We start from the raw sequence: 25099 nt of genomic DNA, 5'->3' as shown, positions 1-25099 counted from the left end.
GCTGGAAGGGTGCGCTCGGTTCGACCTTTCGTTGACGCAGATTCTCTTTCAAGTTGCGAACGTGCAAAATGACTTTCTTCCCTCGACTTTCCTCCGTGCGGAGTGAGCCCATGCTACTGTACGTCGAATCTTCCAGAGCTAGTGCGAAGCTTTACACAGAAATGCGGAAGCGCAAAATGTCAAAAGCACGTTCGTAATTTTCTTCCGTCGCACGTTTGTCATTTCTCTTCCTTTCACAGTCTTATTCTTCCGAAACGGCCCCACCTTCATCACTTCCAATCTCGCACAGTAACGCCTATCTCAACCTTCAACGCTTCAACGCGAATTAGCAACTCAGCTCTCAACAAAGCTTTACGAAACATGGCGACGAAAGCAATCCTTCTGGGCACTGCTGGAGCTTCCATCTACTTCTTCGATATCCTGAAGCGTCAGCTAGACACATATACCCATCACTCGCCCACCTCTGGCTATGTCCTTGCCGTCGCGATATCGACAATCGTCTTTTCCGCTTTCGCCAGCACTTTCTCTGTCGCACTCACTTTCGCATGGAATTGCTTCTTGAAGCCGTTGGGAAAGACTGTTACTCAAGAAGGGAGATTGAACAGCTTCTACGAAGGTCAAGCCTCGGTGAGCATGCGATTCTTGTCAAGACTGAACAAAACTGCTGACTATTCGCGTGCTCGGATTTACCAGATCTACGACAAGACACGTGCGAGACTGCTACGTGGTCGAACGACGATGTTACGACTCTCTGCTGCTCATCTTCGAGAGCAACGGAAACGAAACCCATCAAAGAAACTCGTCTGGGTCGATGTTGGAGGTGCGACTGGATGGACGATTGAGGAGATGAACAAGTACTTTCCGATCAGCGAGTTTGATGCAGTCTACGTCGTCGATCTGTGTGGACCCCTCCTCGAGGTTTCGCGGAAACGCTTCGAAGCGAAAGGCTGGAAGAACGTCCACTGCCTCCTCCAAGATGCGACGACTTTCGTGCTCCCCGAGTGGACCGAGGAAGGAATCGACGCGAACGAGGGTGGACTAGACTTCGTCACGATGAGCTACTCTCTCAGGTGAGCCAGCGAGACAATTCAAAATCTCGTCCGAACTTTTCTGATCTCCTCGATGTGAGCTTATAGTATGATGCCCGACTACCTTACTCTGCTCGATCGCATTGATCGACTTCTATCACCGATTGGTCTCCTCTCGGTCGCGGATTTCTACGTTTCAACTCGCGAAACTTCCTCAATGGCAAGCGTAATCGGAGACGTTGCATCTCGACAATGTAGCTACTGGAGTCGCTTGTTCTGGCAGCACTGGTGAGAATCGTCTCCTACTGTACTATGAGTCTTCGTTGACAATTGACGCTCTGTCCGCAGGTTCGAACTCGATCACGTCGACCTTCATCCTTCTCGTCGAGCCTACGTTGAACACCGCTTCGCGACAATCAAGTCGTTCAACTCTCGCAATGGTTTCATCTTACCCGGATTAATCTCGATGTGAGTCGAGAGAAACATGCATCCTGTGCGCGAGCCTGAGCTGACCCGCTCTCACTCTTCGCAGTCCCTACTACGTCTCTCTTCATACCTCTCGTCGTATCGATACCTCAAAGGCTAACCAAGCGTACGAGGTCGACGCTGGAAACACCATTTCTGCCTCGCCGTCTCCCCTCCTCCGACCAACTGCTTCTCGTACTACCAGCGGTGGCGACATCCCCGATCTCGCCCTCGGTCTCAGCGCGGCACTCTCTCGCGTACCTTCTTCGAGGCGCAAGACGGAACGAGCCTATTCTCGTTCGAGCGATCAAAGCGATTCAGTCCGCATCGACGTTGCTCCCGAACAACAACTATCCGCTTTCCACTACGGCCTCAAGCACTATCGGGTGCCTTACCTAGATGACAAACAACATCGAGAGTTTAGGACGTGGATCTATGGGTAAGTCCAGGCGATCCCTTCGACTGAGTCTCTCCCTGACCAAGTCGTTCTTTCGTAGATTCACCTGGGAAGATCCGGCGGTCGATATGCAACACCTCAACCTTACGGAGAACGACTCGATCCTCTGTATTACCTCGGCCGGAGACAACGCTCTTCACTATGCGATCGATGGAAATCCGAGAAGAATTCACACGGTCGATTTCAACCCGTGCCAAGGACACGTCCTCGAACTAAAGCTCGCTTGCATCAACTCGCTTGAATATGAAGACTTCTGGCTCATGTTTGGAGAAGGAAAACACCCTCGATTCCGAGAAGTCAGTCGATTCGTTCACTTCCCTCAGACTGCGAGACTAATCTCTCGTTTCATCTTGTCAGCTACTCGATACGAAGATGTCACCATTTCTTTCGAGTCACGCCTACCAATTCTGGAGGAAGAACGACAAAGCGTTCTCGGACTGCTTCTATTTGAGAGGTGAGCGCGATCGCTCGTCTCCCTCGAATTTCCGCTAATCCGGCTTTCTGTTCCAGGCTACTCGGGTCACGCTCTTCGTCTCGCCAAGGTAGCTCTCTACTTGACAGGCATGTCGAAAGTCGCGCACGAATTCTGCGCTGCGAAGACGCTCGATGAACAAAAGAGGATCTGGGACGACAAACTAAGGCCTGTTCTTCTCTCGAAACTCATCACGAAAGTCTTCCTCTCGAATCCGGCTTTCTTGTGGAACGCTCTCGGTACGTCTCAATCTCCGAGTGATCGGTACGAGTGTTTGGACAGGGCTCAAACTCATTCTCTGTCCTCTTTCAGGAGTGCCAATCAATCAGGCGAACGTTTTCCTCAGCGAGACGACCACGGAACAATTCGCAATCGATACTCTCGATCCTGTCGCATACGGCACACACATCGCGAATGGGGCTTACCACTATCAACTCTGTCTCGAGGGAAGATATACGAAAAAATCTTGGTGAGCCTCTCTCGCGTTCTATCGACTGGAAGCAGTCACTGATCGGCACTTGATACTGTATTCCGTAGCCCTCTCTACCTGACTCGCGCAGGCTTCGAATCCCTCAAAGCGAAGAACGGCGCAGCACTCGATTGTTTCCGACTTCATACCGATTCGATCAACAACGTCCTGAATCGACTCGCGAAGGAGAACTCTCTCACGATATGCGTCATCATGGATCTCCAAGATTGGTTCGACAACACCATCTCCTCGAAATCGAAGAAATCGAAGAAATGCGCTTTGACGGAAACGATTCGAGCACTTCACGGAGCTCTCGTCCAAGGAGGAAGAGTCTTCTTCCGTTCTGCTGGTCAGAAACCTTGGTATCTCGAACTCTATAGGAGGGAAGGATTCGAGGTCGAGTGCATTCACAAGAGACCGATTGGAGGGAAAGAACCGATTGATCGGGTCAATATGTAGGCCTTTCTCCCCGAGCTTTCATCCAGTGTGAGCTGACATCCTTCGAACCTTGCAGGTACGCCTCGTTCTATCGATGCACAAAGCTCTAAGTTGCATGTATTGGTTGAGTTCTGAGAATCTTCCATCTTTCCTCGACTTTGAATACGAAAAGCAGTGTCTCCCTTCTCTCGGTTTCTGACGTGGAGAGACGGTCCGATGAGAACTTGAATGCGAGAAGTGTCTATTTGCGTTAATCTAATGCGGAGAGAAAGTCTAATACAAAAACCGATGACAATATGCTGATAACGACGAAAAGGCTCGACGGTAAGAGAGATGACGCGGAAGAAGAGATCGAAACGAACTGAACCGCCATTTTGAGATCCGAGCCTAAAGCGTTGCAACTGTTTCGAGAAGAATTCGCTCAGTCGTCTGATCGAGATGATGAAAACTCGAAGTGTACTCACTATACATTCCCCCAACGATCCTGAGCCCTCTCCGTTCTCGAGCTATGTCTCACATCTCCCGCGATTCGTTCTCTTCGTCCAACTTGTTCCGTCATTCCATAAACTGCTCTTCCGGTATCTCCACTCGTCGGACACGACCACTTCAAGAAGCTCGGACATCTCGCATCAACGAGATGACAGGCATCCATGCAAGGTGGAACCTCGGAGTATGGGAACGGAGATTGTTCGAGCGAGTTTCGACGATTCGAGGGATAGGAAGAATTGAAGAGGTCGGGAAACGTTGTCGATAGATTCGAGGGTGCGAAGGAAGGGGTACGGGAAGCGGGAGGGTAATCTCGAATAAGGGTATCCGAATAGTGAGGAGGAATCGACCAGGTTGCGAGATCCATTTCGGGGTCGAAGAGGGAGGAATTCGATGGGACGAGAGTCGTGATATTCGGAGGAGCGTCGGTACACCGAGGGATCGTCGTCGCACAGATCCAATCTCGGTAGGCTTCGTAGCAGTCGGTACAGGTTGAAACGACGGAATATTGTCCGAATTTCGTCGAGTTGCAAGGGAAAGTCGTAAGGGTCCGAGCGAAGGCCGCGAGGGAAGGAGATATCGTCGAGTTGAAGTAGTCGACGAGGTCAGAGGTCGGAAGGGAGAGAGGAGCGGGGACAGAATAGGCGACTGATGGGCAGAAATCGAGACCGTACAGAAGTCGACAGGAAGAAGCTATGAACGAGACGTCAGTTCTAACGCACTCGTGTCGAGAGCACCCGGAAAGACTCACTCGACTTTGTCGTAAAGAAGATGGGATCCCATAACCTCGTCGCATTCGTCGAATTCGAAACTTCCGTCAAGTTTTGCACGAGCCACGCTGTGTAATTCGCTCCTCCTGGTAGATCCGACACGGCGAACTGACTCCTCGTACCACCTCCATACCCTCGGGTCGTCTCTGATGCCTCAATATTGCGCTCCGGGACGTTGCTCTGAGATCTGACGAAACACCTCGATCGACCGAGACTGTATGAGAGGGGAGTTGAGGGTGAGATGATCGAATAGTAGACAGGAGTGTAGGCTGAAGGCTGAGGTGATCCATCTGTCCAATTCGCCGTCGTGAGGAGTGCCGTCGATTGATCCGAATCGTGAAAATGAAAACTTGCTCCTCCATCGAGTAAAACAAGCGGAGCATCGTTCGTCACGTCCAACTCGAACGTCCACACTCCATCTCCATCTCCACCTAGCTCTGCATCGTCCGGTGCCGTGACTCCGACCCAAACTCCATCCGTCCCTTCGCCAAAGAGAGTCACATTTGCTGCTCCAAATTCCAATTTTGAGGTCGCGCCTTCCCCTCTAGCTTTGCTCGGTGCATTATCGGGTCCTGGTTGCTGGATATCTGGAGTCGTCGAAACGTAAAGAGTCGTATTGAGGTGAGTAGGAAGAGGAGAATCCGCGAGGTCTTCGGGAGGAGAACAAAGCGATAGAGTAAAGTATAGCTGTTCGTCGTTCGTCGGTGGCAGTTCGAAATAGCTCGTTTGACCGCTGATCACGTCGAATGAAGAGCTGTAAGGGAGGGAGAGAGGGAGAGGTTGTGCTGAGGCTGTGAAAGAGAGGAGGGAGAGGAGGGAGAAGAGAAAGAGGATCAGGTTCGGAGGTCGCCGTCTGTATAGCGGGCGAGCTATCCGGTCTATCATCTAGTGTTGGGAGTGAGAAGGGTGTTGGGTGAAGAAGAGAAAGAGCTGGATCCGCGAGCACGTGGGTTTTCGGACGTGTCCTCACCTTTGACTCGCTCCTTCTGATACAGACCTTTGTGCTACGATACAGACTGCTACTCAGCTGAGCCGATCAAGCGTGTTCCGACTTTTGAGCGAAACCCGAATTTATCCGTTTTTCACCGAAGCCCTGCGATTCTTACGTGCTTGCGACTACTTGCGACGTGACTATGTGGCTTTGACTGATAGTGAGTTACTGTAGCTGGAAAAGTGGGAAAAATACTGATGGCACGTGATCGGGAACTGAGGTATCCGGCCCTTTGAACCTTTCCGCTCTTCTTCTTCTTCACCTTCCTCGACAACAATGACCTCGATCGCCGCACGATGGAGTCAACTACCAGATCACTCCTCCACTACAACTGCACTCGCTAGCCCTCATTTGTGGGATTCTCTCCTCGACCTCGTTCCCGACTCTTCCGACCCTTCGGAATACACTCTCGCCGTCAAGTCTCGACATGCACGGATACAACATTCGAATGAGCTAGCTAGTGTGCTAGTGAGAGTACGGCAAGCTAGCAAAGGGGAGCTGAGAGAGGCCGGTCTAGATGTGAGTTGTTTTCTGACTATCCAACTCGAGAGTGCAACGCTGATGGTCGGAGGTGGAGCGTAGGACTCGGATCCAGCAACACTACTCATCCCTCGAGCGTTGACCCTGACTCAGCGCCGAGTGTTTGGTCCTCATTCTTCCTCTTCCTCCTCCTCGAGTCCTCCCTCTCTTCTCCTCTCCCTCGCCCGACCGGTTCCGCTCACCTCTCTTGTCCTCTTCGCTCCCGACTCTCCATCCTACACGTACGCATCCGATCAGCAAGATGCGTTCATCAGCCAGCTTGAAAGTGGGGAGATTATCAGAGAAAGAGGATCCCTCAAGTTGAAGGAAGGGAAATGGAAGGTTGCCATGGCAGAACCTGTCTTGCAGGGAGTCGTCGTCAAGGGTCAGACGAGAGTCATCGTCCTTCCTCCTCCGGGCCAAGGCGACGACGAAAATGAGAACGATTCAAGCTCAACAAAGACTCTCGAAGACCGCCTCAGAATCTCAAAGGTCGAAGAGAATGACTCGCAAGACGACGAAGAGGAAGATTTCGAGATTGATGAATCGTTCCTTGCGAATTCAATCCTCACTTCGGGATCTCACTCAACTCGTTTCGGTCAAACTCCTCTCACTTCCCCTCTCTCGACCTCATCGAAACAACGACAATTCTTCCCTCTCGATGGACTAACGTCAAGTACCGTCACCCTGAATCAACAACGATCTCGACTCGTGCCTCTCGCGCTCGATCATCCGATTCCTTCTGAGCTGTTGACGCCTGTTCCGGATCAGGAGGAGGACGATGTACCGAGAGCGTACCTGTCTACGAATGATCTCGGTCGGATAGGCTTGTTTAGCGGAGATTGGGTTGTTTTGAGGTCGGATACGGATGGAGCAGCGAGATTGGTGAAAGTCTTCGCGGCTGATGGGCTACTAGAGACTGAGGATTCGACAACCCAAGGGTGAGTACTTTTGGCCTTTCCGTACCTGAAAGTATTAGCTGATCTTTAGGAGTAGTAGCTCGATTCCGGTTCATCTGCCTCCGCCTCTCCTCCACAACCTCCTCGGACCTTCACCTCCTCCTGACTCATCCATTTCTTTCGAACCTGCTCCCAACGTCTCTTCGATTCTGCCTCCTTCCTTGCCGATAGCCGCTTCTCTAACTCTCGCTCGTGTAGCGTCACCTCACAGCGTCAACAAGCTTTACCAACCCCTTTTCCTCGAAGGACTCAAGGATTACTTCCAAAACCGACGGAGAGTAGTCAAGAAGGGAGACGTGATAGCGATTGGAATTGAGGAATCGAGGGTGAGGTTCATGTCAAACAATGATGGAAAAGAAGAATCAGACGAATTCGAGTCAGTTTTCTCTGTCCCTCTATTACAATGAATGAAGTTCTGATACCTTTCGAGTTGTTAGATTACCTGCATCGACTTCGATTCCGACGGCTGTAGTACATTTCGTCGTCACTGCTTTATCCTTACCCTCAGAACTTCCTCCGCCGAACGAGAACCCGATCGATTTCGACGAGGAGCTAGAATCTGGAGCGCTCGGATGTTATGTCGATCCAAAAGTGACAAAGTTGATGCAGAGTGGTCTGGAGAAATCGAGAGTTCCGAACGATGGAGGCTGGCTAGGATTGAGTGAGTTCTTCTCCAAATTTCCGATTCGAAGTTTCGCTCATCGTCGAATTATATTGTAGCTCGTCTACCGATACCCTTCAATTCCAGCTCCTCATCATCGACTACCGCTCCAGCTTCTCGCCTACACGATTTCATTCTTGCAGCTCTCGCACCCAACGCCTCAAGTTACGACCTACCGCTCACTGTTCTCGGCAAAGGAGCTAGAGGTAGTGGGAAGAGAACGCTAGTCAACGGAGTAGCCAGGCAACTAGGAGTTCACGTTCTCGAGGTTCGTTTCCTTCTCGCAATTCACTTTCGTTGCGCTCGTTCCTGACTTTCCCTCATTGTGCCAGATTGACGCCTACGACCTTTTAGGAGATACGGATGCGAAGACAGAAGGAAGGTTACAAGCCTTAGCCGTAGATAAGGCACTAGCTTGTGCTCCTTGCGTTCTGATTCTACGGAACATGGAGGCTTTGGCGAGAAAGAGTCAAGCTCTCGAAACTGGTCAAGGTGAGTTTCTCACTGATGGTCAATTCCCTTGAGTGCGCTTCTGACCTTCACTTCATTCCGTAGAACCTGCGATGACTACGACTCTTCGAGAATCATTCGCGACAATACGATCTGGCTTCATCTCCTCATCTCAACCCGTAATTGTTCTCGGTACGACTACCGATATCGATAAACTTCCAACTGGCGTAATCGGCCTCTTCAAGGAAGAACTTTCGATCGAAGCTCCTGGTGAACCCGAACGATTAGCGATCCTTCAAAACTTGACGAGCTCGGAACACCTCGCCCCCGACGTCTCCCTCCGAAGTCTCGCGGTGCAGACTGCGGCCCTCGTCGCAAATGATCTGGTCGATCTCGTTCGGAGAGCGAAAGCTGCCGCGGCGGAACGGGTTCTCTCAATCCTGTCGACTTCGAATTCTCCCGTCTCGACTCCGACAAACGAATCTTCCCCGACGTCTACTCTGCCGACACTGAACGACCTCGTCAAGTCGGGGATCTCGCTCATTTCGGACGACTTCTCGAAAGCGCTCGAAGCGGCTCGTTCGTCCTACTCTGAATCGATTGGGGCACCAAAGATTCCGAATGTTACTTGGGATGACGTTGGAGGATTGGCGAATGTCAAGAGCGACATCCTGGATACGATTCAACTGCCGCTCGAGAAACCGGAATTGTTTGCAGATGGGTTGAAGAAACGAAGTGGTACGCTGCTCCTTCGTTTTGTTGTCTGACTTTGGCTTGTGCTGACTTCTGCTGAATCTCTGTTAGGGATCCTACTCTACGGTCCCCCCGGAACGGGTAAAACTCTCCTCGCGAAAGCCGTTGCAACCTCGTGTTCCCTCAATTTCTTCTCGGTTAAAGGCCCCGAACTCCTCAACATGTACATCGGAGAATCCGAAGCGAACGTTCGAAGGGTCTTCCAACGAGCGAGGGACGCGAAACCTTGTGTCATCTTCTTCGACGAGCTCGATTCGGTCGCGCCAAAGAGGGGAAACCAGGGAGATTCGGGTGGAGTTATGGATAGGATTGTCAGTCAGTTACTCGCAGAATTGGACGGTATGAGCGAGGGGAAAGGCGGGAACGACGTGTTTGTCATCGGTGCGACGAATCGACCGGATTTGCTCGATCCTGCTCTTCTCCGTCCTGGAAGGTGAGCCTCATCTCCTCTCGCAATTCTCACGGAGTAGTGCTGACCTCTAACGAACATGATAGGTTCGATCGAATGCTGTACCTCGGTATCTCGGAAACGCATCAAGCACAATTGAAGATCATCGAAGCGCTCACTCGCAAATTCAAACTCGAACCTTCAATCCGACTCGATCTCGTCGCGGCACAATGCCCATTCAACTACACTGGTGCCGACTTCTACGCGCTCTGCTCGGATGCGATGCTCAAGGCAATGAGTCGAAAAGCAGAAGACATCGATCGGAAAATCGGTGAGCTTTCTTCACTCACTTTCAGCTTGCTTACTCTCGCTAAGTTCTCTCTTGCCTTTTAGCGGATCTCAACTCTCGACCACCTTACTCGAATGGTCAAACTGCGCTGCTCACTCCTCAGTATTACCTCGCCGAATTGGCAACACCTTCGGAGATCGAAGTCCTCGTAGCTCAACAAGACTTTGAAGCTGCTCTCGCCGAAGTGAGGCCTCTCTCTCTCGTTCGCTATCTAAGCGACGTGATACTGATATATCTCTTTCGTCTGACAGCTCATTCCTTCCGTCAGTCCTCAGGAGCTCGCACACTACAAGCAAGTTCGAGCCAAGTTCTCGACGGAAACGATGAACAGCGACGACAAAATGGCGAAGAAGCAAGAGCAGGAGAAGGGTGGACTCGTCAAGGACCTAATCGAGAAGAGGAAGGCGAACGGAGTTGTCGCGAATGGACATGCCGCAAGCGAGGAGGAAGAGAGTGAGAACGAAGAAGAAAAGAAGAGGAGGAGTGCAGCGAAGGGGAAAGGGAAAGCTCGGGAACAGTGAGCTCAGTATGTCTAGCATTCGTCCGTAGCAGTGAAAAGTGTTGTACTGTATCGTGCTTTGCCTCCCGTCCGAGCGCGACCGGTCTTGCGAAGAGAGACGGAGATTTCGGATCGGAGCAAGCGGAGTTTCGCGGTGATTCAACTTTTGCTTCTTTCCTGCTCGCTCTCTTCCTGTTCCCTCTTCACCTCACCTAACGCTATCTCTGTGCACTTTCGACCAGTCGCCCTTGCGCCTATCGACGACTTCAGACTCGCAAGCCTCTGCCGAAACTTTATCGCTTATCATCGTAGTACAACTCGCTCTCTCATCTCCTTCATGCCTCATCTCGCTGTAGCCAAATGTGAGTCCCTGAGCTCATGTACACAGGGACTATGGCTAACAGCAATCTACTTTGCGCTCTTTCTCCCCACTTGTTGAACCTCCCTTCCCTCGACGCCTCTCGCAGACGGAAAGGACAAGGTCCGAGTGTTCCGTGTAGTTCGAAACGCTGATGGAAAGCACGAGGTAGCCGAATATATCGTCAAGTGCTTAGTTGAAGGGTGAGTTTCCGTCAGTTTCGCTCGGGATGAGCTCTCTCCGCCGCCTTGTAAGAGTTAGCTTGATCGTTATGGAGCTGACATGGTACTTGATGTCTACATAGTGATGTCGAGAAAGCGTGGACTGAATCCGACAACTCGTCTATCGTAGCGACCGATTCTATCAAGTGAGAATCGAAAATTCGACTTCTTTCGCTTGCACGACTCACTCATATTGACAACACCGATGGTTTTGACAGAAACACGATCAACGTCTTTGCGAAGAAATCGCCCTACGTCCTTCAACCCGAAACTTTCGCTCTCGACTTGGGTCTCCATTTCGTCAACACCTACGTGAGCCTCTGTTCTCCTCTCGCTGCTCCTACACCTCGCTCACAGCACACTGTTTCACATAGTCTCACCTCAAGAGGGTCTCTGTCGATATCACTCAGCTCAAATGGTCTCGAATTCCCGTCAGAGGTCAACCTCACAAGCATTCGTTCGTGCGAGATGGGGAAGAGAAACGATTCACTTCAGTCGTCGTCGATGCGACGAAAGGTGTCAAGAATATCACTGCTACTTGCGAAAGTGGTATCAAAGACCTCTTGGTATTGAAGTCGACGGAATCTTCTTTCGAAAATGTGAGTTTCGCGTAATGAAGACTTCACAAATCATCTTCTTACGCTCTCTCACCTTGATCTAGTATGTCTTTGACGACTTTGCGACCTTGAAACCCGTCGATGATCGAATCTTCTCCACATCTGTCGAATGCACCTACACGATTCCAATTTCTACTTCTGCTCTCACGGTCGACGCTCTCCCTAAACTCGCTATCGATTTCGACAAGATCTACTCGAACGTCGTCGATACTACTCTCGAGATCTTTGCTGAACACAACTCGGCGAGTGTTCAAGCGACTCTGTACATTATGGGAGAGAAAGTTTTGAACGATAACAAACACGTTAGCAAAGTTCACTACGAGTTGCCCAACAAGGTACGCCTTTCCCTTGAGTACTCGATGAGAGCTTGATCTGACCCCTCTCCACGCATTGTAGCACTACATTCCCGCGATGTTGCCTCCCAAGCTCGGTCTCAAGAACCTCGAACCCAAGGATGCCGAGGTCTTCACTCCCGTCGACGCTCCCTCGGGTCACATCATTGGTGTTGTCACTCGTGATCCTGTCGGGAAACTGTAAAGACTCGGTTGATCGTTCTGTCGTCGGTTTTGCTTGCTAGACTCTCATAGATTTGCTTGTATTCTTCTCATTGGGCTCCGGGGTATCTGCTGTGCATCCGTGTCATCCATTTCTGTTTCGTCGTATCGAATGCCTAATCGTAACGAGAGAACGCTTCGCGAACGCGAAATCCTCGGAAGTCCGAAATGTGGCAAAACTCGTTGGGATCGTCCAGACCACTGCCAGGCTCTCGAGCACTACTTACAAGACAGTCAGGGGAATAGCGGAAAGCAGAGCTTTGCGAAAATTTCGGACCTTGTCGACGCGACGAGATTTTGAATTTTGAATTTCTCACTCTCTTCGTCCATTCACTTCTTCTTCCCTCAACTCATCGTAAGCTCTCCACTGACTCGTCAGGCTCAACATACTAACTTCTTAATCATATAGATGAGGTCCTCGACATTTCTACTCGCCGCATTCGCGGCCCTCGTTTCCGCCTCCGACGTCGCAGATCTCACGAAATCCTCTTTCAAAGACTTTGCCGATCAACCCCTAGGACTAGTCGAGTTCTTCGCTCCTTGGTCAGTCATTTCAACTACTCTGCGAACGCGAAAGAGGGAAGATGAAGGAAAGTTGGTTCAGAGCCTTCGACGTGGCAGCTTTATCAGCACAAGAATCGCTGGAAACGCGTTTCAGTTGGGGTGTACGGTGAGCACAAAGAGCATATGAAGCGTTATCGATGGAGCTGGTCGCGTTTGGAGGTGTTGACACGGAGCAACAAGCAATCACATAATCTTGAAGCTCTAGATTAGCTGACTTCTCTTTCGCTTGTTGCCGTATCTAGGTGCGGCCACTGCAAAGCTCTCGCTCCTCATGTAAGTTCCTCGCCGCTGATCGATTGCAGAAGTCACAGGAACTGACTTTGCTGTCATCGATAGTACGAAGAGGCTGCGACTATCCTCAAGAAGGACAACATTCCTATCGCCAAGGTTGACTGTACTGTCGAGACTGAACTCTGCTCCTCGCAGGGTGTCAATGGATACCCGTACGTCGTCAGATCTTCGATTACGATCGTCAAAATTGAAGACTGACTCAAGCTTCGTTCGATTCCACAGCACGTTGAAGGTGTTCCGACGAGGAGAGGCTGCGGATTACGGAGGATCAAGGAAGACTGATGGAATCGTTTCTTACATGAAGAAGTGAGTTTCGAGACCTGCGTTGCGTTTTCAATTGCATGCTGACTTTGCGTTTTCTCCTTCAGACAAGCACTCCCCGCTGTCTCGGAAGTAACATCATCGAACCACGACGAGTTCAAATCGGCCGACAAGGTCGTCATCATCGCCTACGCCGACGAATCGGATGAGACGACGAAATCCACCTTCAACAACTTCGCCGATCTCTACCGCGACGATTACCTCTTCGGTCTCTCTACTGAACCCGCTGCCGCCGCTGCAGCAAACGTCAAGACCCCCGCTGTCGTCCTCTACAAATCTTTCGACGAAGGTCGCAACGAGCTCTCTGGCAAGATCACCGACGACTCGCTCTTCGTCTTCGCCAAGGAACACTCTGTCCCTCTCCTCGACGAAATCTCTCCTGACAATTTCGCGACCTACGCCGAGGCCGGTATCCCCCTCGCCTACATCTTTATCGAATCTTCGAACCCCAAGAGGGAGTCGATCGTCAAGGCTCTCGAGCCCGTCGCTCGTGAGCACAAGGGAAAGGTCAACTTTGTTTGGATTGATGCCAACAAGGTAAATCATATTCCTCTCGATGTTTGCTGCTGCGAGATTGAGCTAACTTTCATTCTTTCTCTCAGTTCTCCGACCACGCTAAATCCCTCAACTTGGGCGAGCCTAAATGGCCCGCCTTCGCGATTCAAGACATCTCAAAGATGACCAAGTACCCTCTCGACCAAGCCAAGGCTGTCGACCACGACACCGTCTCTTCGTTCGTCAAGGACTTTGTTGGAGGTAAAATCTCCCCTTCGATCAAATCCCAAAAAGCGCCCGTTCAAGATGAACCCGTCTTCGTTCTTGTCGCCGATGAATTCGAAAAGGTTGTCGACGAGGATAAGGATCTCTTTGTCGAATTCTACGCTCCTTGGTGTGGACAGTCAGTTCTTTCCCTCTCTCTCCCGTCTGCTTCTCGTCGGATGAGAACTGACTCTCGATGATTGCCTCATCGTAGCTGTAAGAAGCTCAAGCCGATTTATGACACCCTCGGAGAACGATTCGCCAACGTCAGGAGCAAGTTAACCATTGCTAAATTTGACGCAACGGAGAATGATCTGCCTGCGTCCGCCGGTTTCAAAGTCTCCGGATTCCCTACTCTTAAATTCCGACCCTCGGGTTCGAAGGAATGGATCGACTACTCCGGAGATCGTTCGTTGGAAAGCTTAGCGGAATTTATTGAGGCGAACGCAACCAAGGACCTGTCGACTCCTGATGACCCCGAGAAGGAATTGGAAGGCAAGACGGAGGTCAAATCCGACCGACACGTCGAGTTATAAGCGGAGAACAGTTAGACAGGGAAGAAAACGGGGATTGGAAGATTCGCGTGTGGAAGATTTGGAGAGTTCTAGCTTTTGCATGTAGCCTTCATTCTGATTAAAGTAACAGTCGTTCTTTCGTTCGTTCCGTGTTCTGCCTTGCGTGGGAGAGAAGAAACTTCGCTCAACTTCTCCTTCCCTTACCGTACCACACTACTTCGCGAGATGCTCAAGTCGACCTCTGATCCGCCTCTAGAACTACCAGACTCAGTGCAGAACATAGTATCGCCCGCATTCAAGGCTCACCTCGCCCGATTCGCCGCTACATCTCCTTCATCTAAGAGACGCTCTCCTCGCCTCGCCAGACCTCTCGAGCGTACGAAACGGGAACCCTCGCCATCTCCACTCTCTGAGACGCCTCCTGAACGCAAAGTAACTCGGTTACGATCCGCCGCTCCACCTCCTCGATCGAGGGAAAGCATTTCTCCTTACTTTCGCAAGACCAAACGATCCCCTTCCGAACCGATTGAAGACACAACGCAGAAGAAGAAGAAGAAGAAGCCACCCCGTCCTTACTCGGATGCTAGCATTTACTCGGAATTTGGAGACGACCCTCTCACGGATTACCTCAAGCCGAATTTGGATCTCATCCTGTGTGGAATCAATCCTGGATTGAAGTCAGCTCAAATGGGACAGCACTGTGAGTCATCAATGAAACGGAGGAGACTGGAGGAACGAAGGGAATTGACGATTTCCCCTCTCGCTTGTTCCGTCAGACGCTTCACCAACGAATCATTTCTGGAAAGCTTTAGCTGGGGGTGGCTTGACGGATCGACAATTACATCCTTCAGAGGGTTCGACGTTGCCAGATCTCTACAATATCGGTTCGACGAATCTCGTTCCTCGTCCGACTGCTGAAGTGAGTTCCGTTCCGCGCAAGAGTCTTGCTGGACATTCACTGACCACTCTCTTACTTCAACAGATGTCTGAACTGTCGATCGAAGAAATGAGAGCTTCAGTCCCAGCGCTTCTTCGCAAAATCATCAAGTTTAAACCAAAGTCAGCTCTCTCCCCCTCTGTTTCGGATCCCTTTTCGTGGCGCAGGAGCATATACGGTACTTTTTGGTGTGGACATTCAAGCTGATAGCCTTGCTTCCTACGAATGACAGAGTGTTCGCGTTCGTCGGCATGAAGATTTGCGAGATCGTCTTCCGTCATCTCCACGACCTTCCCGTACCTGTTTCAGAATCACCTACAATCTCACCGAGTAAGAACCAGAACAAGAACAAGAAGAAGAGGAAAGCCGCTATGCCCAAGATCAAACTCGGACTTCAACCTATCGCGATCTCTTTGGCTCCCGATCCGCTATCACACGAAGGGAACGATGAAGGAGCGAGACACAGAGTCCTCTTTTGGTGTCTACCTTCGAGCTCGGCTCGCGTGGTTCAATATCAAGTAAGTCTGAACGAAAATCCGTGCGCGAACGAGTTCCAACTAACCTCGAATCTTGTTGGTTCTGTCAGCTCGTCGACAAGATTCGAATCTTTGGAGAACTCAAGAAAGGAGTCGAAAAGCTAAACAGTGGTACACTCGAGCTACCGAGCGATCTCGTTGAATACAGAGAAGAAGATCTTTTCCCCATTTCGGAGGACATCGCTGCTTTGCAAGCTCAGGAGGACGAGGAGGAATCGAAGGAATGGAACGTAACTCTAATCGAGAATGATGGTACGCTAGAAACATCGGAGATGGTGAAAGATTTGAACGGGGAAGTCAAAAAGGAAAATTGAGAACTCGTGGCGTTTTTTTCCGCTCTTGTTTATGTAGCACTGCTAGAACGAGCAATGCAGCCGTTCTGCTATACTCTGCGAACGAGCGAAGAGGATTTTCGCCAAACTTCTCCGAAGACGCGAACAACGCGAACCGTGTTTACGATCTACTTTTCCCTCCATCCGCTCGAAACCGCCTTCGAGACGATGGCCTCGACTACCAGCTCGCGTAGTGACACATCGGACTACAGTCTCAGCAACTCTACGCCACCAGAAGCTTCCTCAAGCCGACCTAGACCACCTCGAATCGACAAACCTCTTCCCCCTACTCCTCAATCTGACGATGCCGACGCGGTAGACACACCTCCAAAACGCAAGAGATCCAGCGCTCCTTCCCCTCGGAAGTCCAGAGGCGAAATACCGAAGCGAGATCCTGTCGACGACGACAACGACGAGCTACCGGAACGATCCTTCGATGAGCTCGAGGAGTCACGGCTGCAGAAGAAGCATAAGAATCGACTCACAAAGGAACAGAAGGGTAAAGGGAGGGAAGTCGCACCGGAGATTCAACCTCCAGCTCAAGTTCCGCCGCAGGCTCAAGCAGCAGCAGCTGAAAGGACCAATTGGTGACTTTATCAAACACGATATGGGCATTGTCGTTTGCGGATTGTACGCTGGAGATAAGGCCAACCAAGCTGGGCGCTACTGTATGTTCTCGTTTCTCTCTTCTCGCAGGCAAACGAGATTTTACCTCGAGAGTTTTCGCAGACGCCTCCCCCCGGAACAAGTTCTGGCAATACCTGCATGAATCTGGATTGACCAGTCGTAAGCTGGCATGCGCTGAGGCTGAAACTCTCAGAGACGACTTTGATATCGGCATGACAGTTCTCTACGACAAACCGACGGCAAAGGTATGTTCCGCCTCAGGTATCTTCCTTGACTATGGCTAACTACTCATCACTCGCTACTTACTCCTAGGGTGAGACAGTGCCGAAACCCATTCTTCAAGCATGCACTCCGTCTCTCCTTTGTAAGATTGTCAAATACCGGCCTCGGTTCGTGCTCCTCTCGCTATCCTGCTGGTGATGCGTGTGGACTGAGCTGAAGGTGTGCTCTGTTCAGACTGGTGGTCTTTAACGGGAAGAAGGTTTACGAAATGGTGAATGCGTACCTGCATTCTCTGAATCCGAGGCTTTCTGAAGACTCGGACGTCGGTCTCAAGCCGATAATCATCTCGCTACCACCCCGCTGCCCAGGAGGCGAAAGGGAAAAGGTATTTTTCTGGTGTCTTCCGAGTACCGTCGCTTCTATAAAAGACGTAGTAAGTCACGAACTCGCGCTTCAATCGCCTTGACCTACCTTACACGCTACATCTCTCCATGCCAGGAGCAACACCGAATGTGGACTGCCATGAGGAGGGGTCTCGAAGCGCTCAGACGGAACAGTCTCCCGCTACCGCGAAACTCTGTCGAATTTCGAGCGGAAGATTTGCCTCTTCCCGACGACAACGACGAATCCGAAGAGGAAGAGGACGACGAGCTCGATCAGGAAGAGGATGACGACCTTGATCAAGAGGAGGACGACGAGCTTGATCAAGAAAAGGACGAACTCGAGCAGGAGGATCAGGAAGAACCCGGTCTCGCTGTCGAAGCGGCCATGAATTTCGATCCGGTACCCGCTGCCGAACCTCTTCCATCGACTTCCGCAGCTGCATCTTCCGAGGAGGACTTGAATCCGGAAGAAAGTGACGGAGAAGACATGTTTGAGGACGCTATCGATGTTCTTGAGGAGGCGGTGATTGAGGAGAATAAAAGTCAGGTGAGAGACGCAGTGGAGGTCAGTCAAACTGAGCCTGGAGTTGAGATGGACAGTATAACGGCAGACTTGGAGCAGCCGGAGGAAGGAATTCAGGTCGAAGCTGAGGAAGGAAGTATCGGAACGAGCGCCGCCAAATCTCGGTGCTGTGTGATGTGAATACAAGCAAACATGAACTACACAATGACTCGCATGTATGTCCGCAAGGTTTCTCCTCCAAGTTTCGAGTCGTGATAGAGCCGTGCGAAGCGAGAGAGATTCCACGAAATGTTGACTCAACTTCGGAGCTCAAGATTCTCAGTCCCCGCAAAAGATGCGCTGACCGTTCTTGGTCTCTTACTTTCCCCTGCTCGCCCATCCCGAGCTGAAGACGATGGTCACGACTACCAGCTCAGCTAGTGCTACATCAGACAACAATCTCAGCATTTCCACGCCGTCCGAATCAGACCGGAGCGAATCCGCCGACACGACTCCGGCAATTACCAAACCTCGATCTGTCAACGTCGATAACGCAGCAGGACCTTCGAAGCGAAAACGCCTCCGATCAAAGGCTCCTCCTCATCAGAAAGCGAAAGAAGAAGTGACGGATCGCGATCTCCTCGACGAAAGTAATGGGTTAGCGGATCAATCTGAAGACGACTTCGAGGAACCCGAGCGCAAGAAGAAGCAAAGGAAGAAACCGAGCAAGGGACAGAAGAGTGAAGGCAGACAGGTCGTACCGAAGATTCAGCCCCCAGCTCAAGCAGTCGAGCAGGCGAGGCAACCGATTGGAGATTTCATCAAGCCCGATATGGGCATCGTCATTTGCGGAATGTACGCTCCTCACGCAGCTCAACTAGCTGGACGTTACTGTACGTCGTCGTTCCTCCCTACTTCGCCAAAGAATGGTATTTTAACTGAAACCATTTTCGCAGACGCGGATGAAAACGGGCATCCATTCTGGAAATTCCTTCACGATTCTGGTTTGACCAACAGGCTGTTGACGTCGTACGAAGCTGAGACACTCAGAGATGAGTTTGACATCGGCATGACGGTTCTGGGTGGGAAATTACTGGCAAAGGTATGTTCTACCGAAATCATCCCAACTTGCGGCAGTGGCTCATTACTCACTGATTGACCAGGGTGAGGAGCCAACTACACTCGAACTCAAGGAGTCTGTTCCAGTCCTACTACAAAAGATTGTGGCGAACAGAACTCGGTGCGCGCTTCCTTCCCTCGCTATTCCTGTTCGTGACTCCACATTCGATGAACTGACAATATATACATTGCAGACTACTGGTCTACAACAGCAAGAAAGTAGGGGAAAGAATTAAGGTGTACCTCAAGAAACGAAATTCAAAGCTCCCAACAGAAGTGAAATTTGGGCTTCAGCCGATGTTCATCTCGCTACCTCCCCGACGTCCAGGATTAGAGCGAGAGAAGATACACTTCTGGTGTCTGCCGGGTGTTGCCGGCGCTAATTCAACAATGACAGTGAGTCATAAATTTCTTCTCGCACGACTTCCGAAAGCTAAATCTTCTTGAGTCAGCACGAAGTGAAGATACCATACTTCATTCGTATGAGAGATGATATTCAGGCGCTGAGACAAAATCGTCTACGTCTACCATCAAACGCTGTTGAATTTCGAGCTGAGAATCTCTCCAGCGCTACTCAGGAGGCCGGAGTGCAGGAGGACCAGCTTGAAGAGGAGGAGGAGAAGGACACTCTCGAAGAGGAGGATCAGGAGCCGGTTGAGGAGGGACCTGAGTCTGGAGGCGATTCGGCTTCGAAATCCGATCTATCGAGTCCTACAAGCTCGTCTTCGGAGGAGGAGTCCGATCACGACAAGAGTGACGAGAACGAGGATTCCGAGGGAGCCTCGGAGGGAGGTAAATCGAACGAGGTTGAAGGAAAGCGGGAGTATCCTATAAAAAGAATTTTGGCACAGAGGCGATTTAGAGGACGAGTCGAGTATTTAGTTGAATGGAAAGGTTACCCGGTAAACGAGGCTACTTGGGAACCTAGGCGATACTTGGGACGGGCGGCCGCGTTAGATGATTGGGAAAAAAAGAAGTGAAGCACGCGTAGGGAGGAAAGGGGTCAAGGGTATTGCCCCCCTCTCTTGTAAATGTATCTCGTATTTTACCCAGCTGTGCTCATCCAATACTATCTCTTTGAGCGTCAAGAGCTATGAACGAAGCGAGAAAGATCTCGCGAAGAGACTGGAAAGTGAACTCATCTCGTGTGAGGGAAGCTGCGTGCGAGCTTCTGCTTGCGAGTCTGTCGATGTTGACCGCTGTGCGCATCCTGAAGAGCAGCAACCCGCTCTATGCGAGCAGAGATCAAGCGAAACGAGTTAACGAAAGAGCCATTTTTGTGCGGGTGCGTCAATATTTTACATTTTTTTGCGGCGTCCTCAAGGTGTTTTGGCCGAGCGGTCTAAGGCGCCAGCTTAAGGTCAATCTTCGATTAACCCGCTGGTCCGAAAGGGCGTGAGTTCGAATCTCACAGACATCACATACCTTTTTGCCGCCATACCAGGCATCGGTTTCAAATCTCTGCGCCGTCGAGGCTCGCTCTGTCTGAGTCACTCGAGACGCTTTACACGCTCGGGTGGAGTAGCACTTCGGGAAGGAGATTTGTGTCGACGACGTCTGGCTGGATTTTCACGTCACGAGCGTTCCGTCTCTTTCAAACACTGTTGAAGTGGTGCAAGAGCGTTCGACAGAGCACAGGACGAGACGCGATCCACATCAGATCATGCTTTGTGCGTCAGAGAGCTGACTCTTTAAGCTGTCAGATCTGCGAACAGCTCATTTTCGCGCACAATCAGTCTCAAGAACGATAGACTCTCCTACTTCACCGTTCCCGTTTTCGGTCTGGGCTGCGCAGAGCCGTGTCTGCTTGACAAATGAGCACAAACGGTTCACGTAAGTGGGTCTTGCGACGAGGAAGGAAACGCTAAATCTTCGAAGACACCGCTGTCTAATGACAGCCTACGAGCACACGAAGAACTAGCTTCGCAATCCGGGCGAGAGGCAAAGCGAAGCGGACCTATCACGTCTCGGCAGACGAGTGATATTCCGGATCGCAATTCAGCACGGACTGCCTCAAATCGTTGCATCGTCCATGAATGGGTTCCCAGCATGACACGAATATGGACGCATTCGACTCGATACGTCGACTGAGAGCTGTGGTAGGCTGTGGCGGTCTCCCGGAGCTCAGGGCCGGAGAAGTACAACCCGAGCAACGAAAAATAAAAAGCGTACACAAGAGAGAGCTTCCGGATTCTCTCACGTGCTGAGTATGACAAGAGCCAGTTGTACCTCGACCGGTCGCTCGCTTGGAAAGTATGGATTGAGTGAAACCACGTTCCGAAGACAGCATTTTTGTGGGAAATAGCTCGCAAGTTGTACTCGGAAATTCTGGATCTCGCCGAGATGCATATATGGGGGTGAATACCCTCGTATGTCTCGTGCGACAGCAGGGACACAACACAAGGAGAGAGAGGGAGAAATGATAGCACGGGAGTCGAGAAAGTAAAAACGCTCAATATCCGGTAGATATTGCCCGATCTCAAAACAGATACGGTGTTTTGGCCGAGCGGTCTAAGGCGCCAGCTTAAGGTGATTTTTCTGAATAGCCCGCTGGTCCGAAAGGGCGTGAGTTCGAATCTCACAGACATCAAATAACTTTTTGCGTCGTGGCCGGTCAAGCGAATCTTTCGCCGTCTTATCAGACCTCGCGCGCGCGCCTTTTGCTCTACATTTCGACGGTTCAGTCGCAAGATGTGAATTTGGACTTATTTTTTGGCGATGAAGATTGATCAAACTTCTGTCGATCGGAATGACGTTCTCTCTCCTCTCCTCTTTCCACTCTTCCACGCCCAACATTCTCCTTCGAGGTTTCCTACGCGTAGCTCGTACAGCTCGATCTCCTCACCCAAGTCTCAACCTGGCCAAGCAAACGGATCTCAACGCTTTCTTCGGATTGTCAACTTCTTCCCCCTCCCCTTCTCGATCGACTAGCAATATGGCAGCGACGAAACGCAAGACCGTCAAGAGCGAAAGCAAATCTCCGACTCCGAAACGCTCGAGAACTTCAGCTTCACCAGTCAAGAAAGAGGAACCAGATTCAGATTTCGAGGGAGACTTAGCGACACTCAAGAAACCTCTCGATCATGGAGACGAGATTCATATCCTCCCCGACCTCATGCATGAAACACCCTTGGCGAAGCTATACGAAGCGATGAAGGATTTGTCAGAAACGAAAGGAAAAGAAACAAAACCATCGAAAGCCGGAATCGTCGTCTACTGGATGAGGTTAGCAACTCCTGAGCTTGAGATTCTCACGGCTGACATGTCACTGACTTCCACGAGGACCATTATGCTTTACTAGGAACAAGGATCTTCGAATCAAGGACAACACTGCTCTTTCTCACGCCTCTGCTTTCGCTCAATCAAACAACCTTCCCCTCGTCGTACTCCACATCTTCTCTCCCGGAGACTACAAAGCTCATGATCGTTCTCCTCGACGAATCGACTTCCAACTCCGTCAATTGAAATACCTTCAAGAAGAATTTGGCAAACACGATATTCCTCTCTTCACGTTCTCGCACGACAAACGAAAGGAGATCCCTTCAGTCGTTTGCAAGAAGCTCGAAGAATGGGGAGCTGCCGGAATGTTCGCGAATTTGGAATACGAGGTAGATGAATTGAGGAGGGACACGGAGATTCTCAAATCGGTGAAAGAAGCGAGGAAGAGTGGGAAAGGATTCGGAGGAAGAGTCGATTTCTTGAGGGATCTCTGCGTAGTCGCTCCTGGGGATGTCGTTACCAAGGTGAGTCCGTCGCTTTGAACTCGTGCCCGATCGCCTCAGACTGATCTCTCGTGCCATTCACAGCAAGGAAAACCTTACGCCGTCTTTTCCCCTTTCTTCCGCAACTGGGCTGAAAAAGTTAACAGCGACCTCCTTACTCACATTGGAGAGAACAACGACGACGTCAAGGCAAACGACAAATCTGCTCGTTCTCACTCCGTCCTTAGAGAGTTCTTCTCGCATTCGATCCCGACTTCGATCAAAGGTTTCGAGTTGACGAAGGAAGATCAAGAAACGATGGAGAAGCTCTGGCCGGTCGGGGAAGCTGTCGATTCCGTATTGAAACGATTCCTCGAAACCAAGATTCGAGAACAGACTTTCTTCGAACCTCCTCTCTACGAAGGAGCTGAAGACGCGAAAGATCCCAAGAAGGATAGTAAGATTGGAAAATACACGACTGGAAGGAATCGAGTCGATTGGGATGGAACTTCGCACCTTTCGTGAGCAGCAACTCTCTTTACTCATTCACATCTCAGTTTGGAGGAATTGACCGCTGTTTCGATCGCTGTTGCAGACCTTATCTCGCTGCCGGGTTCATCAGTCGTCGTCAATGCCTTCGAGAAGTCTACAAGCTCAACGGTTCGAAAGCCCTTCCGACTGAACGAGACAGTGGAACTGGAATGTGGGTTCAAGAGGTAGCTGGTTGGGGTGACTTCTATGTTCACGTGAGCTCGACTTCCCCTTCCTACCCCTTGTCCGAAGAAAGCTGATCGACTTTCCACATTCTCAGGTTCTCTGCGCCTGGCCTCGAGTCTGCATGACGCAACCTTTCAACCTCAAATACACCGACATTCAATGGACCGACGACCCCGATGACAAGCTGTTCACGGCTTGGAAGGAAGGGAAAACGGGGTTCCCCATCGTCGATGCTGGAATGCGAGCTTTGAACGCTCAAGGTTGTGAGTCTCCCTTTCATTTTCTCCTCAGACGCTGTGAGATGAATCTGACTTCTCCTTTCGACCAATAGACATGCATAACCGTTGTCGAATGATCGTCGCGATGTTCCTTTCGAAAGTACGTTCCCTTTCTTTTCCCTAGATTCGTCGCTCACCCTCTCTGGCTCTCACTCACTCTCGATTTCTCTCTGTGTCTAGGATCTTCTTCTCGACTGGAGGAGAGGTGAGAAGTACTTTATGGAGAAATTGATCGATGGAGATTTTGCTGTACGTATTGTTCCCTCCTTCCTTTTCTGCAAAGGGCGAGCGCTGACCTGACACCGTCTCGTATAGCCGAACAACGGAGGATGGCAATGGAGTGTAAGCTCTAACGTCCTCACATTTCGCGTTTCGTATCGAATCGTATTGACTCTCGTTTCCCTAATCTTCGCCTTGTAACAGGCAAGTACCGGTTGTGATCCTCAACCATACTTCGTGGGTCCAATCTCGTCATGCTGTAGCATGTAAATTACTCATGGTCTCAACCTGTCACAACAGCGAGTTTTCAACCCCACCTCTCAATCTGAAAAAAGTGACCCCTCGGGTGAATACATTCGGTGAGTTACTACTCTTCCGAGCTCTTCCTTCCCTTGTGATTGGATCATGCTGACGCTTCGAGGTTCTTGCTCAGTCATTGGGTTCCCGAGTTGAGATCCCTCAAAGGAAAATGTGAGCTCTCCTGAATCTTTCCAGACGTTTTCTCGGTCTCCGAACTACTTGTCGAGGACAGTTGAGCTGACTTGTTCCGACGTCACAGCTATCCACGCTCCCTCTGCTGCCGAAATCAAGAAGACGGGTTACGTCCAGCCGATCGTTGATCATTCGAAAGCTCGCGTCAAGGCTATCGAAGCTTTCAAAAAGTGAGCCTGATCCCTCGTAGAGCTGTGTGTATTTGGATACAACGCTGACTGATCTCAACACCCTTCACAGTGCTTGATCGCAAACCGAGACTGTAGTTTTGTCGATTTTGCATTCCGCCAACGGCCTCTTTCCATCCTCTCAGCTCATATCACTGTACAATCTTTCAGATACTTCTCTCGACCAATGCGATACCCTTCTGTTATCATAGATCCCCTCGTGTAAACCATTCGATTCCATTTCATACCTGTTCTGCCTTTTTCTCTCGCGCCTATTCGATCAGGTAGCGTTTCCTCTCGTCACAGAGCTCTGACTGTAGAGCGCTTTCGAGCGTAAGAAGCCGTCGACATCGAAACTGCGGAAACGCTCGAGCCTCTTTCCCTCTTCTCGCTCTGACGCAAACCGAATTGTTCGCGTTCCCCTCTTCTTCTTCTTCCTCTCACTCGCTCGCTCTCTCGATCCTTGTCATTCTAACTGTGAGTACTTACTCTCTACTTGACTACTCTACAGGC

The 25099-nt window shown here is 50.7% G+C and overlaps 9 protein-coding genes across 9 annotated transcripts; 8 read left to right on the top strand and 1 right to left on the bottom strand.

Moving 5' to 3' along the window:
• Nucleotides 1–360: 360 nt before the first annotated feature.
• JCM6883_002755 (class I SAM-dependent methyltransferase) lies at nt 361–3439 on the top strand (the record flags this gene model as incomplete). The annotated part of the gene is made up of 11 exons (XM_076631527.1): nt 361–627; nt 694–1070; nt 1137–1316; nt 1377–1496; nt 1561–1932; nt 1991–2246; nt 2308–2404; nt 2461–2661; nt 2735–2891; nt 2960–3346; nt 3406–3439. 11 exons carry the CDS (start codon nt 361–363, stop codon nt 3437–3439), a joined length of 2448 nt encoding a protein of 815 aa, XP_076488588.1.
• A 140-nt stretch (nt 3440–3579) lies between these two features.
• On the bottom strand, nt 3580–5470 carry MID1 (Mid1p; the record flags this gene model as incomplete). Its single annotated transcript, XM_076631526.1, has 3 exons — nt 3580–3730; nt 3794–4508; nt 4567–5470. The coding sequence occupies 3 exons, from the start codon at nt 5468–5470 to the stop codon at nt 3580–3582; spliced, it is 1770 nt and encodes a 589-aa protein (XP_076488587.1).
• Nucleotides 5471–5852: 382 nt separating this feature from the next.
• PEX6 (AAA family ATPase peroxin 6) lies at nt 5853–10176 on the top strand (the record flags this gene model as incomplete). Its single annotated transcript, XM_076631525.1, has 11 exons — nt 5853–6095; nt 6159–7036; nt 7095–7430; nt 7492–7715; nt 7775–7983; nt 8048–8207; nt 8271–8903; nt 8970–9351; nt 9414–9637; nt 9700–9839; nt 9907–10176. The coding sequence occupies 11 exons, from the start codon at nt 5853–5855 to the stop codon at nt 10174–10176; spliced, it is 3699 nt and encodes a 1232-aa protein (XP_076488586.1).
• A 315-nt stretch (nt 10177–10491) lies between these two features.
• Nucleotides 10492–11887, top strand: JCM6883_002752 (uncharacterized protein; the record flags this gene model as incomplete). Its single annotated transcript, XM_076631524.1, has 7 exons — nt 10492–10516; nt 10622–10715; nt 10817–10879; nt 10952–11045; nt 11108–11332; nt 11395–11685; nt 11747–11887. The coding sequence occupies 7 exons, from the start codon at nt 10492–10494 to the stop codon at nt 11885–11887; spliced, it is 933 nt and encodes a 310-aa protein (XP_076488585.1).
• A 426-nt stretch (nt 11888–12313) lies between these two features.
• JCM6883_002751 (uncharacterized protein) lies at nt 12314–14375 on the top strand (the record flags this gene model as incomplete). The annotated part of the gene is made up of 7 exons (XM_076631523.1): nt 12314–12447; nt 12711–12741; nt 12805–12911; nt 12982–13065; nt 13128–13617; nt 13683–13978; nt 14054–14375. 7 exons carry the CDS (start codon nt 12314–12316, stop codon nt 14373–14375), a joined length of 1464 nt encoding a protein of 487 aa, XP_076488584.1.
• Nucleotides 14376–14579: 204 nt separating this feature from the next.
• On the top strand, nt 14580–16141 carry JCM6883_002750 (mismatch-specific DNA-glycosylase; the record flags this gene model as incomplete). The annotated part of the gene is made up of 5 exons (XM_076631522.1): nt 14580–15054; nt 15131–15273; nt 15337–15413; nt 15524–15809; nt 15878–16141. 5 exons carry the CDS (start codon nt 14580–14582, stop codon nt 16139–16141), a joined length of 1245 nt encoding a protein of 414 aa, XP_076488583.1.
• Nucleotides 16142–16327: 186 nt separating this feature from the next.
• JCM6883_002749 (uncharacterized protein) lies at nt 16328–16750 on the top strand (the record flags this gene model as incomplete). The annotated part of the gene is made up of 1 exon (XM_076631521.1): nt 16328–16750. One exon carries the CDS (start codon nt 16328–16330, stop codon nt 16748–16750), a length of 423 nt encoding a protein of 140 aa, XP_076488582.1.
• A 248-nt stretch (nt 16751–16998) lies between these two features.
• JCM6883_002748 (uncharacterized protein) lies at nt 16999–18094 on the top strand (the record flags this gene model as incomplete). Its single annotated transcript, XM_076631520.1, has 4 exons — nt 16999–17031; nt 17099–17175; nt 17243–17441; nt 17507–18094. 4 exons carry the CDS (start codon nt 16999–17001, stop codon nt 18092–18094), a joined length of 897 nt encoding a protein of 298 aa, XP_076488581.1.
• A 214-nt stretch (nt 18095–18308) lies between these two features.
• Nucleotides 18309–24666, top strand: JCM6883_002747 (uncharacterized protein; the record flags this gene model as incomplete). The annotated part of the gene is made up of 18 exons (XM_076631519.1): nt 18309–18786; nt 18850–18995; nt 19057–19133; nt 19207–19408; nt 19591–19804; nt 21835–22237; nt 22314–22755; nt 22819–23234; nt 23309–23459; nt 23525–23693; nt 23762–23808; nt 23889–23957; nt 24024–24050; nt 24132–24164; nt 24228–24286; nt 24361–24398; nt 24487–24589; nt 24660–24666. 18 exons carry the CDS (start codon nt 18309–18311, stop codon nt 24664–24666), a joined length of 3081 nt encoding a protein of 1026 aa, XP_076488580.1.
• Nucleotides 24667–25099: the final 433 nt, after the last annotated feature.

Source organism: Sporobolomyces salmoneus (assembly GCF_050403485.1).
Source record: "Sporobolomyces salmoneus JCM6883 DNA, S_salmoneus_JCM6883_v1_ctg17, whole genome shotgun sequence".
Classification (NCBI taxonomy): Eukaryota; Fungi; Basidiomycota; class Microbotryomycetes; order Sporidiobolales; family Sporidiobolaceae; genus Sporobolomyces; species Sporobolomyces salmoneus.
This window is presented reverse-complemented; position numbering and strand designations above follow the sequence as displayed.